The following is a 15,076-nucleotide window of genomic DNA, read 5'->3' as shown; positions in this document are numbered from 1 at the left end:
CCTGGGGTGCATCAAGAAGAGTGTGGCCAGCAGGACGAGGGAGGTTCTCCTTCCCCTCTACACTGCCCTGGTGAGGCCTCATCTGGAGTACTGTGTCCAGTTCTGGGCTCCCCAGTTCAAGAAAGATGAAGAGCTACTGGAGAGAGTCCAGCGGAGGGCTACGAGGATGGTGAGGGGACTGGAGCATCTCTCCTACGAGGAGAGGTTGAGGGAACTGGGCTTGTTCAGCCTGAAGAAGAGAAGGCTGAGAAGGGACCTTAGAAATGCCTACAAATATCTGCAGGGTGGGTGTCAGGAGGATGGGGCCAAGCTCTTTTCAGTGGTGCCCAGTGACAGGACAAGGGGCAATGGGCACAAACTGAGGCACAGGAAGTTCCGTCTGAACATGAGGAAGAACTTCTTCCCTCTGAGGGTGACGGAGCCCTGGCCCAGGCTGCCCAGGGAGGTTGTGGAGTCTCCTTCTCTGGAGATATTCAAGACCCGCCTGGACAAGGTCCTGTGCAGCCTGCTGTAGGTGACCCTGCTTCGGCAGGGGGGTTGGACTAGATGACCCACAGAGGTCCCTTCCAACCCCTACTATTCTGTGATTCTGTGATTCTGTGATTCTGTGATTCTGTGAAAGCTGCTGTTTGTTTGACCAGTGTAGCACCTCAGAGATGCATTCCTTATTTTCCATTCCAGAAATGTAGATTCTGTCAAATCCTTTTTTTCTTGTTGCCTTGGCTGCTAGAATATCTATCTCCTTCCCTGATTTTCCTTTCAGTCATGCTGTCCCTTTCTTCGTTGTCCTTTTTGTGGGTGTCCGTCCTCATTCTGACCTCTAACTGAAAAGCCCTGTGTAATCCTACCATTGCTGTTTATTCCATTCTTCACTCTCTGCACTGTTGATAATACCACCTTGAAAACCTGGATAGGAGCTACCTGTCTCTCCAGGGCTGCCTCCTCGACAGTGAGAAAGACTCACTCACAAGGTCCATCTCCTCGGCGTAAGCTGGCTTCTGAGACTTTCCTTCTGCCCTGCTGTCTGTGAGCATGCATTTAACATGGGCTTGTGTTGTAGGTCAGTGGCTGGCACAGAGGATCCACTTATGAGGAATGAGCCATGGGAGTACCTGCAAAATTTGGTGTAGGGCATGGGAGTGTGCAGCTGCAAAGGGTGCCTTGCCGATGGTGAACCTTCTGCATCAGTATATTTTGGGAAGCGAAAGCTTTGTTAAAGTTGTTTTCCTACTTGTGAAGATCTGCGTGACTTTAATAAGAGGATGTTTTCCTGCCCCGTGGGTGTCTCGAAATTGTAGCTACAGAAAACCAGCATGTTTCAGTGTGAGCTGTAATTAGATGCATCTGTTACGTTTTTCCAGAGAGCAGCACAGCGTAGGAGAGGTGTTCCCTGCAGAATTAATTGCTTCCATTGCGCCTGGGAAAGTTGTAGACTGTTTACATTGGCATTAAGTGATTTCCAAAGCCTAAATGATTTGAGTAATCTTTGCAAATTTAGCCATGTTGTTGAACGAGTGATGGGTACGCTGGATAGACTTCATCCCTTGGAGCAATTACTGAGGATTTTAAATTACTGTGGTTTTAAAGCAGGGGTGAATTTAATTTGCTAGCTTATAATACTGCTTGCTGCTGTACAAGAAGCGGCTGAGGTGTTCTGTTTATGCCGAAATCCTGGGTTAGACTGAATGAGAGGCTTGTGCTTTTGTACAAGATTCTAAAGCTGCGTTTTGAAAACACCTCTTGAATGGCATGGCTGGTCATTAGCAAAAAAAAAAGCACACCGGGTAACTAAAGTTATACTCGTCTCAAAGGACAACATATACTAAATCAATGTAATGGATCGATAATGTTTTCCAATATTCTTTAAAATTAGAATCACCAGAGGGCAGGGCTCAATGGGTGGTGCTGCTGCTGACTCAGTAGCAGCAGTTCTCTCCCTCCCACTCTATGCTAAGTCAACACAGCAGCACACTAGAAGCCTTATATTTGTATTAATAGTATCCTTCTTGTGGGAAGTAAACCTGTGGGCTCTTTCACTGTGGTCATTCCTGTTTCCATTTGGTCAGGACAAATATTGGCAGGACATCAGTGCCCTGGCCAGATCTCAGCTATACAAGTGCATTTAGTTTTCCTCCCGTTTCAGTGTAACTTTGCACAAGTCTTTGTGACTTTTCTACGCAGCGTGTTGTTCTGTTCATGAGCACCTGGGCTCAAGAGCAGGCAAAATGCCTGCTGTCTAAACAGAACATTTTAAAGGCTTTTGAGCATCTTGAGAGAAAGACTTTCTGTCACAGAAAGATGGTAGCTTCTGCTTTCACATGGTATTTTAGGATACAGTTTTCCATGGCTGGTTTTCACGTTCATTGGTAGCTTATTTTAGCTATCAATTCTGTATAGCTCTTGGAGATCTGATTTAATTCAAAACTAACATGTTCTAAATTTCAGGTACATCAAAAGAAAAAGTGACATTTGAAGGAAAGCTGTTCAATTTCCCTGACATTTCAAATATTTTTTACCAGTATAAACACTGTTTATTTCCTTGGGAGAGAAGAATTTCTGGTTCAGCCAGCAAAGCACTCCTTTCACATTTTTGGCTCACCCAGAGCAAGTCAGTAGATTTTAAACATGAAAGGGTTTTAAATGTCCCAAAACCTTTAAAAGGACTTCAGGAGATAAAGAGGCATGGGAAGGAGAAGGGTTTTGAAATCTGATCTGTGTGATTTAAAGTTAAAATTTTAATGTTTAGTTTCAAAACAGTCATGTTATTGACAAGGGCCAAAACTGTAAGAAGGACAGGGGCATGGAAACTGGGGAAATAGTAAGGGTGCTGAGTGACCAGGTACATGAATTTTTCTGTGCTTAGGAGGACTGTCTTCTGGGTGATGTCTCTGTCATCATGTAATTGGGAGCACGACATGAGCTTTTTCTAACCTTATCAACTAAAAAAAAAATAATGTATATGCATCACTTAGACTGGTGATTTTGGTTTGTGCTAGAACAGATTTTTATATAGGATAAATTTGTATCATCCTGTAAGTTTCAAATATTTTTTCAGTTAAAGAGAGATTAGCTCTTTGGGTATCTTTTTTCCCTTTAAAGCTTTGCTTGAGAACACACATGTCTTTATTTTGAAACAGAGCAGATGATAGCTATCTGTTATGTACCTCCTACGAGTAAGTTTGCAAGCCTTCCCTTGCCAAGCGATCCTCACTGACATACTCTAACAGTATTTAAAACCTTATGAGTTGCCAGAGGGTGTGGTGAGGTTCCTGTGTAAATATTACTGAGGTATTTTGCTCCACACCTGCAGAAAGTAAAGGTGTGGTGAAATGTGACAGTGCTGGCACAATTCGTCATATTTTACTATTAGGTCTACATGCTTTGGCTTAGACACTGTAATTAATAAAGGCAGTGTTTATCCTGAGAAATTCAGCTCTGTTAAGAAGCTCAACACTTCTGAGAAAGGACTGATCTCTATATCTGAAAAGAGATAATCTATTCATGAATATGCACCCTGTTTTCACATAGCAAGGGTGCAGTTTTCCTTTGAGTGACTCAGGCGGTGAGCACGTTTAAAGTATCCCAGGTAGCAGTTAACATTAAAAATATGAAGAGTGACCTGAATTTCTAAATCATGATACATAGTACTGCGTTATGAGTAATGGTGTATGTGTGGCTTGTATGCACTTTAGCCACAACTTGTCATTTTTCCGAAGAAACCTTTCAAAGGGTGTAACTACGTCAACTGCACGACTACTGAATCAGAAAGCTGATCCCTGCTTTGTGGGAGTTTCCCAGGCTGCAGCTCTATAGTGTAAGATATGCTATGTTGTGGGACGAAGAATGTGAATATCAAGTCAATGTATCTTCAAAACATAATTCTAAACAAGAGTGCATCCTAAACAGGAGCCTTGTGCTGATGTGCCAAAGGAGGGTATAGAGGAAGGGCTCTCTTTTAAGAATCCCATTTAAACATTTGCGATTTTTTCATACAGATCAACTGCAGATATTCTTGCCTAGTGGAATGAGCAGGGTTTCCACAAGGCAGTTGGTATTTCCAGAAGTTTCATCAGGAGAATTTCCCTGATACTCTCCTGTGGAAGTGTACTGGAAATCTTAGCTATTCGTGGATCTGCTTGGCACCTGCTGGCCCTTTGTGGTTTCATGCTACCCTTGGGACTGATCTGAACTACCTGGTTAAGTGCACATACAAAGGCAGGACAAAGGACCTTTGTCCTGGTAGAGAGTAACCCCCAAAAGGGGGCTTGGAGTGGAATTTCCCCCTCAGACTGACAAGGACCTTGGGTGAGCTGCTCTTCTTTACCAAAGCATTTCCAAGCTCTTTGGAGCTGCCCTTTCCAGTTGTGGCTCAGCTGCATCCAGATCTTCATGATTCCTTTATCTTTTGGACTGGTATTTGTGCTCTTCAAAAAGCCAAAAGCAGAACTCGCTTTGTGTAATTTAAAACTAATGCGATTTTCTCTTTCAGCTGCTGAAAACTTTTCTTTCTTCTCGGTCTATCTCCCTGCATTTTCTAAAGCTTTAGCTTTATCTGCCAAGGCTTTCTTAATATCCCTTGCTTCTGTGGTGGCTAATTCCTTGTCTGGGAACATAGACAGACCAAGCCATAGACCAAGACTAATGTGAATTCAGCAGTGTGGAGGCAACATCAGGTTAAGGAAAGCTAGCAGAGTGTGTGTAAGGAGAGGCAGAGCACTTGCTCTCTGTGGCTGGAGGAATGGGCCTTTGCCTTGCCTCCTGCAGATGCAGCTGAGATGCAGCTCGGGCTCTGCAGCTGCGCAGCGCACGGCCTCATCGCATGGCAGATGATCCCTCTAGGCAGCAGGAGAGGCAACACCCTCCTCCCACTTTCTTCCTCAGTCTCAAACCTTCCTCTCCCTGACACTTCTCCTCTTAAAAACAGGGCTTGACCCCAGCCCTGCCCTCTCCCCTCACTGCCCCAAGAAGTGGATAGAGATTGCTGAAGGGCAAGGAGGATAAAGGAGGACATGGTGAGGGCAGGGCCGTCAGCGCCTTGGGGAAAGGGGGTTGCTGGACAGCAGTGACCCACGCCCAAGGGAAAGATGACAGAAGGAGAGAAAAAAGGGAAGAGAAAAGAGGAACTGCTCTTACACACAGCCCTGTGAAGTTTAATTATTCCTCCTCCTCTAATTCGTTCACCTTTAACTCCTATATGTCTGCCTTCCTTACAGGAGCTTACCTAACACCTCACTATTCTTCCGATTCATATTGACCTCTTCTCAGACCCACAGCATTGGGATTTTACCTGTGTGACTAAGAAGTCAGCCTTTCACTCTAAGGATTTGCTCACCTCCAAGATCCTGTTCCTGGCATCTGTAAGGTGCCACTAAAACTAAACAAAGTTCATTGTTTGCCTGCATTGATTTTGGACTCTGGGTTGCTACTGCTAACATTTAGAAAAAGTATGAAAGTGCTGTGTGAGTTAAAAAAATAAAAGCTCAAAATTAGTTTGCAGTCTTTTTATTCCCAGGACTTGCATGCAATTGTGAGCATTTGCTCATGTCACAAGACAGACTGTATGGTATTAGAATCTTTATCTTGTGATGTTTAAGAGTACAACAGTGAGGAAAGGGAGGCCAGGTACAAGTGATAGCACCTTTATATCCACATACAGCGAAATGGAGACAAAGTGTACATTACGCTACTGGGACTAAAAATGTGTAGCATGAAACTATGTATTATCTCAACTTTGCTCCTAAGCATTGTTAAGCATCCTAGGAATTTACTGTTCATGGGGTAACTAAGCACTGCTTGGGATTTACAGAGATACTGTATAGACTTTGGTTCAAAGAGAGTTAAAAGTGAGGAGAGACAGTGAGACCTTGGTGATCTGACCATGGGAGAAGCAAAATGGAAGAACTGGTGAGGCTCATTCCCACATGTGGCCAGCTCTCATTTGGTCAGAGAAAACTAAGCTGACTGAATGCTTTACACTACTTCTACATTAGTGAGATTTGGATTTATGTTTAAAATGAAATTAAACAGAAGGTTGTGGATTCTCCAACCTTAAAGATATGCAACATTTGACTGGTAAGGGCCCTGAGCAACCTGGTATAACTTTGAAGACCAGATGACTGGCAGCTGCCCTTTCTGACCCAAGTTGCTCTCTAATTCTGTGAACTTCAGGAGACCAATTTTTGCAAATAACTGACTTGTTCGACTTAGCAATGTATTACTTACATTCTTACAAATTTGAAGAATTAGGACTGTAATAAACAATAGAGCTCCAGGGTCAACTTCTGTCATCTCTATGGAATTTCATTACGTGAATTACCTTCCTACTGTAAGACTGCAGGCAGGTGAACAAGTGTGGTCTGGTATCTGCACAACCCACTAATCCTTTGAATTAATCGTGTCTCTTTTCATGTGAGAAATTGCAAATATGTATGAGGTGTGGCGGCAGAGCAGTAAAAGCCTCTTATGGCGGGTTCTAAAGCTGTGAGTCTGAGCCTTCTTCCATACTTGTGCTGAAAGAAATACTGGGGGTGGAAGACAGGGCGATCCAGCTGTACTTCCTGACACAGCAGAAAGCCAAAGTCTCTGGGACGTGGTGCTGACTATTTTGCTTCTTTGAGGTGGAGAGAGAAAGCTGTAGCCTTCTCTGTTGGCAGAAAGGAGAGGACTTGTTCCATGCTGAGTGATGGAGGTCTGATGCCTGTTACCCAACCCGGGGCTACATCCAGGCCCTGTCCTTTATGTGCCTGTTATGACAGAAGCTATAGTGCCTCAGGTGTGGAAGGCTGCTGAAGTTTTTAACTGTTAGACAAATATTTCTGTGTCTGAGATTTGAGGACTCCAGCATCCATTCCTCAGTGGGTGTGTGATTCACCAAATCCAAGAAAGGTTTCAAAATTTTCATACTCTGAAAACATAGGGCTGAGAATGTTAAGGATGTGACTACTGAGAACGAGAATATGACTGCCTGCTGCTGTGCTGGCAGGAGGCATCAGCAGAAATCGGGAGGCCGCTCTGAATCTATCTGTCTACATACAGGAATTAGGTGTACCTCTTTGCGTCTTCTGTTTGTGAAGAAGTGAGTTTTAATTGATAAGAACTACAACGGCCTAGAAATAGTGCAAATAGAACAAATCTGCTGAGAATTAAGTGTCCTGAGGATTTTAGGTACCCTATTTCCATGACCAGATCAACAGAATCTCCAGGACAATAGTAAACACATTGTTATCTCTCTTGCAATAAATTTCCCCATTTGTTATCTCCTGACTAGCAACTGACTTATATACAGGAAAGTGAAGGAAAGTATTTGAACTATTTATACACCAGTGAAGGTGGTGTCAGGTTATCTTCCTTCTTTTGCAAGATCATGTTTGCTACCTTAGGTACTGCCAAAGTATGCGTTATCTCGGGGTGGTGGGGTGGGGGAGAGTAGCCAGAACAAGTAGAACTAGCAAAATACCGTGTGGTGGAACTGAAAAAACATACCACCACAGACCACCCAACTGTGCATGCTGCAGTCAGGAAAGAGCATAGCTTTCTTGCAGGAACTTCACCCCCCCAAAAAAACATTCTCTTTTGCTCTTCTGATACTTCTCTGCGACAGTTCCTCACAGGTCTGTTTGCTTTCTTGTCTCAGTGACAAAGGGAAGAATAATCCATTGCAGAGAGAAATTATAACTTGCCATAGACGTTGCTTCTTTTAGCATGATTATTTTCTTTAGTTAGAAAATAAAAGCCTATAAAGCTTTATAAATACACAGCAAAGATAACTCGAAAACATTTCCCATCCCCATGTGTCCTCCAAGGCAGTGGTGTTGTCTCAGTGGGATGTAGATCCTGCATGTATCCAGCTGGCTTCCAGACTGCTTGTCAACTCCTGCTTCAGAGAAACTGGGTGAATCATGGCTTGTGCTGGAAGTGTTATATCTGACTAGTTTGAGTTGCATGCATGAGGGATTATGGGTCATGCTGGTCCCTCCCTGGCAGAACATCAGTCTCAATGTTGTATCTTAACCCAGAGTTCAGACAGAGTGTCGTTCCTCATCTGTCTCTAAGCAATGAACAAACTCTGGTAAAAGAATTGTAGAATCAAAGAATATCTGAAGTTGAAAGGGACCCATAAGGATCATCGAGACCAACTCCCTGCTCCTTGCTATAGGACTAAGAGCATCATCCAGACACTCCATGAACTCTGACAGCCTTGGTGCCATGACCACTGCCCTCGGGAGCCTGTTCCATTGACCCAGCACCCTCTCAGTGAAGAACCTTTTTGCTAATGTCCAGCCTGAACTTGCCCTGACGCAGCTGCACTCCATTTCCTCGTGTCCTATCGCTGGTCACTATGGAGAGGAGATCAGCACCTCCCACTCCACTGCTCCCCCCGAGGAAGTTGTAGGCTGCCATGAGGTCACCCCTCAGCCTCCTCTTCTTCAGACTGAACAAGCCAAGCGACCTCAGCCGCTCCTCAGAAGTCTTGCCCTCGAGGTCTTTCACCATCGTAGTCACCCTCGTCTGGACACACTCTCGCAGTTTGATGTCCTCCTTATATTGAGGTGCCCAAAGCAGCACACAGTACTCAAGGTGGGGCCCACACCAGTGCAGCTCAGAGTGAGACAGTCACCTCACTTGTCTGGTTAGTGATGCTGTACTTGATGCACCCCAGCACAGGGCTGGCCCTTTTGTCTGCCAGGGCACACAGCTGACTCACATTCAACTTGCCATCAACCCAGACCCCCAGACCTCTTTCTGCGGGGCTGCTCTCATCCCCAATTTTTATGTATAACCAGGATAACCCCATCCAGGTTGCATTTGAAATACTCCAAATGAAATACATCTGCTTAAACATATTTTTATTATGATTCAAGAAGCAAAAGAGTACATCCACAAGACCCATTACATCTGGATACATGGAAAACAATTTGAATAGTAACATGCCATATTTGGTCATGATGATTGAGTGAAAAAGGTTTAAGGAGAAATATGAATTTCTGTAGAAATATTTTTTCTATAACTCATCTTTAGAAAGAGGAAGAGCCTTGCAGTATCAGGAGCACAAAGAAAAAGCAATTGCCTTGTCAGAGTAGGAATGGTTGCTGACAGTTTGGAATTTAATCTGGGAGTTTTCAAGTGACTAATTCCAGACAAGTCACCTTGAAGCCTGGCCATGGAGAAACCTGGCTTAATTGGAAGGCTGCGTGTTTTTCCACGAAACTTCTGCTGATAAATGGGGTTGTGATTTTTCAGTGTGGTGATTTGGCAATGTTATTGTTAACTTGCACCAGTAACATCTCTGTTCGTGCTCATGCTGTCTTTCTGTTCAGTTTTCAGTCCCTTAACCCTTCATTCATGAGTAAATAATATTACTCCATGCGGAAAGGAAAGGCAAAGGGCCCCTGTTTTCATGGCATAATTTCTCTGATTTAACTTTTTTTTTTTAAAGAAAGCCTTCCGGATTTAGAAAATATGGATGAAAGAGAGAGTATGCCTTTCTTTTTACCCTTGATACTGCAGTGCTTTGGGTCTTGCTGTGAGGGACAGAAACTCTTTCAGCTTTCTTGTCTTTAAGGGGAAAAGCATCTGCCAAAGAAGAGGATGCTGTTGGTTGGGTTGTGCTTGATAAAGAAGAGGAAAGGGTGGTCAACCCTAAACTCTTCAGAGTCACTTGAATCCTCCATCCCAGCTCCTGTTGAGCCTACCACCTCACTGCCTGCTTCATAGATTTCCACAAATGCCTCATGGACAGCTTGAGACATCTTCAGGCTCTCTGCTGAAGAGATGCCAGACAAGTTGGCTGAAGGGCTGAACAGGTCAGTTATACCCAAGGCCATTAAGACAGATGTGAGGTTATATTTTTCCTCGATCTTCAAGCGTGGCAGGTACACTTTAATTTTCCTCTCTTCCATCATGCTGGGACTGGTCCACTCGATGAGTTTTTCCGAGGTGATTGCACTCTCAAGCTACAAGGACACAAGAGAATGAGATCTCTGAGATGAGAGCACAACTTCCTTTGTGGCAGTGGCATACCAGTGCTGTTTTTTTCTTTTAAACTGACTGCTCTTGGCCTGGCATTTTTTCTGTGTATATACAGATTAGTGTATCTAGGAGAGGAAAGCAAACTATGACTCCCTCTTCTCTGCTCTGTCCTGCTTTGTATTTCTTTAATAGGCTCAGTGCCAATTAATTTTTTTAAACAACTACAACTAGTAAAGCTAACATGAACTTCCCAGAAAGCTCCTTAGTTAGCAAGAATGAACACGTAAGACCTTTGGAGTTCAAGCTGCTGGAATAACAGCTGCTTAGCTGAGGAGAGTCTGTTCTGCAGTGACCAGTATTTAACCCACTAAAGCAGCTCCTCAAACAGTCCATGCTCAGCATGAACTATTGCAGGACAACTCAGACAGCTGCATGCTTCTACGCAACAACCCCATGTTTCCAGTGTTCAGATCTGTGCTGGTGAAGTTTTTTAGGATAAATTTATTCTGAAGGGCTCTGCAGCACCTAAATTTCAGTGTGTTTATGGTTTTCCGAAACCCAACTGCCAGGGCCATACCTGCTTCAGGCCAGAGACATCATCAGGTAACATCACCAACAAGCTCAGCTGCCCACTGGCATACGGAAGCGCCAGGATCTTCATTTTCTCAGAAGCCACCACTGCCACTTTAAATGAACCGGTCTGATACATCATCTGCACAGGTTTGCTTTGTTGCTGCAAAACCAAAGAAGCTAAGATAGTTTTCACAAAGATTATTCTTAGAGTGTAGGTATGTCTACTTAGGATTAAAACTACTGATTGCTCTTGTGCAGGAAGGCTGTGTAACAACTTGTCTACTCACTTCATAAACTCTAGAAGATCACAGCTTTAAGGTGATGTGTGCCCACGTACCTCAGTCATTCTGAAAGGCACTTCCTGGGTGTCTTCATCCTTAAAAGCTTTCTGCCACATTCCTTTGAAGTAAATGGCATTAACAAGGATCATTTCAGTCTGGGGACCCACAGAGCTCGGTTGAAGGATGTTTTTGATCATTCCTTTAAATGAATAGGAAAAGAGAACACATGTATATAACACATCTGTGTATAACACATCTTACTTGGCCATCACGACGTTAAATGAAGGGTTTAGAATTTGTGAGGAGGAAGGTGTAGAGGCAGGGAGATTATTTTGTTTTTGCAGCTGTAATCTTGTAGTTTTGAGGTTGATTTGCTCACTGCTGTTGGCAATAGCTGTTGTTTCCCTCTCTGTAAAGAATTATAATGAGAGTTATAAGATAGAGAGATTTATTTGTTACAAAATAAGTAAAGCTGTATATTTGGTGACAATAGGAAGAACCATTGAAACGTCTTATCCCAGGATGGTCTCCAACTCAGACAGTAAACACTTGCTTCAAAACAAAGTTGAGAGGAGAAGTCCATATAAAGAAGGTAACAGGAAATGAAATCGGACTTTTACTCTGCTTTCTTCTTACATTTTGTTCCTGTTTATTCTGCATTCCTCATGCACGTAGCAAGCTCCTCCCTAAGTCCTTTCCCACCAGTAGCTTAATCATGGCCTGGTTTTCTCCTTCAAAGTATGTCACCACACCAGAGGTCGTGTGATGGTGAATATTTTCATTTCAGTTAAAATTCAGCCTCTTTTATCTGTGTTCGCTGCTCAGGCCGTGTGTTTAAAGCATGAGGGAAATGAATATTTTGAGGGGGCCAGGAAGAGACGGGAAGAATGGAGGAACCACGTGGATATGCAGTAGGGTAATAATCCCAGTTGTGGTGTACCTTTTCCTGTGCATTTCATACACTTTAGGGACATGGTTTAGTGGTGGAATTGACAGTGTTAGGTTAATGATTGGACTCGATGATCTTGAAGGTCTGCTCCAACCTAAACGATTCAATGATTGCTTCTATGATTGCCCTTTACCTGGTAAGATTTCTCAAGTACCTTAAGACTGCATGCCCTACTTAACAGGCACACAACAACTCTGGGAAGCTTGAGGGCAAAACATGCTGATCAAAGGATATCCAGATTCTCAACATTAGTGTCAAGCCACTTGTCACTGTCTACAAAGCATACTCTAGTGCTCTCCTTTTCATCAGGACTGGAAGTATTACATAAAAAAAAAAGTTAAATGATAGTTCCGTATCTGGGAACTGATTATCCAGGAGCAGGAACAGAGGGAAAGGTTTTGGGTTCTTTTCTCTTGTAACTTAAGTGTTCTTATATGCTGTTCAAACATGGTGACAGCAGGGAAAATACTTATGCCGATACTTGGCTTGCTCTTACCATTTGTCTGACTTTCAACCCAGGAATTGATGAGGTCTCTGGCTTGATCTGCAGCTGTTTGAAAGCTGATAGTTTCCAAGCCTCCTTTGTACAGTTCCTTCACACATTGTAAGTATTCCTGCAAAGAAAGAGTATGCAGTTTTCAGATCAGAATGTCAAAACATTTTGCAAGTTTGAAATGCAAGACTGAAATTGAGAGATATGAATAATCTGCTTATTAAGGCTAATCAGTAAGCCATGATTCTAGTTCACAAATATCTAAAGATTTGACATTCGTTGCTTCAAGCAGGAGTGTATGCTTGCATTTTTTAGGATGTTTTCTGTGTAAATGGCATCCATTTCAGTCAAAGTACGGGTTTTTTTTCATCTCGCCCACATTTTAACTTTTTATTTTGCAATGGCATTCTCCTTTAAGATCAAATTAAATGTTGCTTTCAGTTGAAAAACTTGGAATATTTTTGAGAATCTGAATTTATTTTTCAAGTTTGTTTTACAAGTTGAGAAAACAGTTGGAGTTAACTCTTTCCAGCAAAAGTTACCTGTATTAATTATACCTTGACATGACTGACTCATGGCTGTACTTTGCACAAACATCTTTTTGCCTGGGTACATTTTCCCTCGGGACTGTAGAGCGTTAGGACTGTGATAGAAAGAAGCTGTGAATCCTGTCTTCCGTGTGGAAGAAAATTTCTTTAGCAGAACCTGGCCTTGTGGCAGTGCTTTTGCGTTACAGAATGGTAAGGCTTTGACATGGAGATACACTCAGGTCGGATCTTAGAGCAACTCACCGGCAGGATTGGGTATGTCTCTTCAGCATAAAGTCTGCTGGCAAAGCTGAGTGAATAATTGTCGCTTGGTTTGGTGATTTGGGCGAACATGTCTTTAAGCGAAGTGTGGACGCTCACAGACGTGCCGCACTGAATCATTGCCAAGAATACAAAGAAGAAGATAGATGAGGTTATTCTAGTTTTAGTACTGAAGAGGTTTTTCTTGCTGTATGAGAAAAGTAGTTCAAACACTTCTGCTTACAAAACTGTTGTTCATCCTGTATGTCTTGTTGCTATAACTACACTGGTGTGGTAATTTTCTAATATGTAAAATTCTTTGCTGTTTTCCTACTGTAATTTCCCTATACCTCTCTCTGGGGGCTCTTAATTACCTGCTACAGTAATCGAGCAGATGAGGTAGGCTTTCCTCCATTCCCAACCAGTCCCTTTTAAAAGGTAACATACAGCTACATTGCCTAAGTGTACATATATCTATAATTTTCCCTATTTGCACAAGATTTTGGTGCGGATTTTCCTCTTCTCCTTGTTCTGAATCATCTGTTACCTTCTTCTCTCTCTGTTCTTATGAACAATGTGTTCCCCCAGTTGCTGGATGCAGAGCACCAGCTGCTCACCAGAGAGGGGTTGGAACAGCTGGGAGACTGCACTATCTGCTAGGTTTTGCTACCAGGAGAAAGCGACACAGAGAAGGACACGAAATTATTTCTGTACCTGAGATTCAACAGTCTCTTCAAATCCTGCGATTTTATCGAAGTGAACAACCTGTAATTGAAAAATAACAGTAGTTGAAATAACAGGTATGACAAAAAAGGTTATGCAACTGAGATTAGCACACGATGTTTGCAGTAAACCTGTTGGCTAACTGAGAAGCCGGATGACCCAAAAGCTGCAATCCATCTGTGCATGCTGTTGTCCACTTAGATGATCTCTTTTTCTACTGAGCATCTACAAGTCAGCTCCAGTGCCTGCTGTTACTCATACTAACCTTCTTCCAGGTAACAAACCAGCCACTCTATGGAGGAATGGAGAGCTGTAGGAAACATTTTGCACACTGGAGACATGTCTTGGCTATTTCCCTGGAGATTTTGCCTACTTTCCTTAGTTTAAGTGAAGGACCACTGGAATGTGCTGTTCTCTTTGAGAACCCTACTGCTAACGATGATAGTATTAAAATTTAAATCCAGTTTCCAGATTTCTGGCTGATGCATTTGTTTAGCACCGTGGGAGTTTGAAATGGCCGCATCTTTTGATAACTTTGGACTCGGATTTTTTATCCTCTGAGCTACGCAAGGGTTATTATTATATAATTAAATGCTATGGCTCTGCTGAGCAGCAGGAAGGTTTAAATCCTTGACTGTAGCCTCACCTTATCTATCTGAGCCCTGGTGTTTTCTCTTGCACCCAGGTAGACCATGGACAGAGCTGAAATGATGGTCAGGGGGGAGTAGAAGATGTTCTCGTCGACATGCTGAAATTTCAGCTCCTTGAATACATCAAAACAAAATTCTGTGCTTGCAGCACCGATGGAGCCCATTGTGAAACCGGTGTTGCCTAGAGCAAACAGCAGAAGTACAATGACAATGTAATAATGGAATACTGTACAAACACAGTGCATTTTAGCTGTAGTTTTTGGGCAATGAAATATAAACAAGTAGTTTTGAAGTCGTTCTGTGGCAACATGCCCATTGCCGTGCCCACCTCTTCTGCATGTTAGGAACTGTCTTCGTAAATCTATTTCTTTTGCATTTGTATTCAGTTGCCTTTTTGGCAGCAAAGTTCTTCAGAGGTCTTACATCTATATGTGATTTTTGTTTATCTTTTCAAAGCAAACAAACAAAAATTGCCTATACTTATTTTCATTCGGTGAAGGCTAGAATTCCTTGATACTTTGTAGTACCTATGATGAAAACAAGAAAACATGATCTGTATTTGACATGCTTGCAAAGCTGGAAATTTAAAGCACAAATTTTAGTAGTTTTGCTCTGGGTTTGAGCAGATATAAGTAAAAGCAGAGGCTGGC

The 15,076-nt window shown here is 42.8% G+C and overlaps 1 protein-coding gene across 1 annotated transcript; it reads right to left on the bottom strand.

Annotated features, from left to right (window-relative positions):
* Positions 1-9,557: 9,557 nt before the first annotated feature.
* LOC104331186 (ovalbumin) lies at positions 9,558-14,590 on the bottom strand. The gene is made up of 7 exons (XM_009936471.2): positions 14,423-14,590; positions 13,768-13,818; positions 13,057-13,185; positions 12,269-12,386; positions 10,880-11,022; positions 10,547-10,702; positions 9,558-9,953 (listed from the first exon to the last, which is right to left on the bottom strand). Exons 1-7 carry the CDS (start codon positions 14,588-14,590, stop codon positions 9,558-9,560), a joined length of 1,161 nt encoding a protein of 386 aa, XP_009934773.2.
* Positions 14,591-15,076: the final 486 nt, after the last annotated feature.

The sequence above is a fragment of the Opisthocomus hoazin genome, chromosome 3 (assembly GCF_030867145.1).
Source record: "Opisthocomus hoazin isolate bOpiHoa1 chromosome 3, bOpiHoa1.hap1, whole genome shotgun sequence".
Lineage (NCBI taxonomy): Eukaryota > Metazoa > Chordata > Aves > Opisthocomiformes > Opisthocomidae > Opisthocomus > Opisthocomus hoazin.
This window is presented reverse-complemented; position numbering and strand designations above follow the sequence as displayed.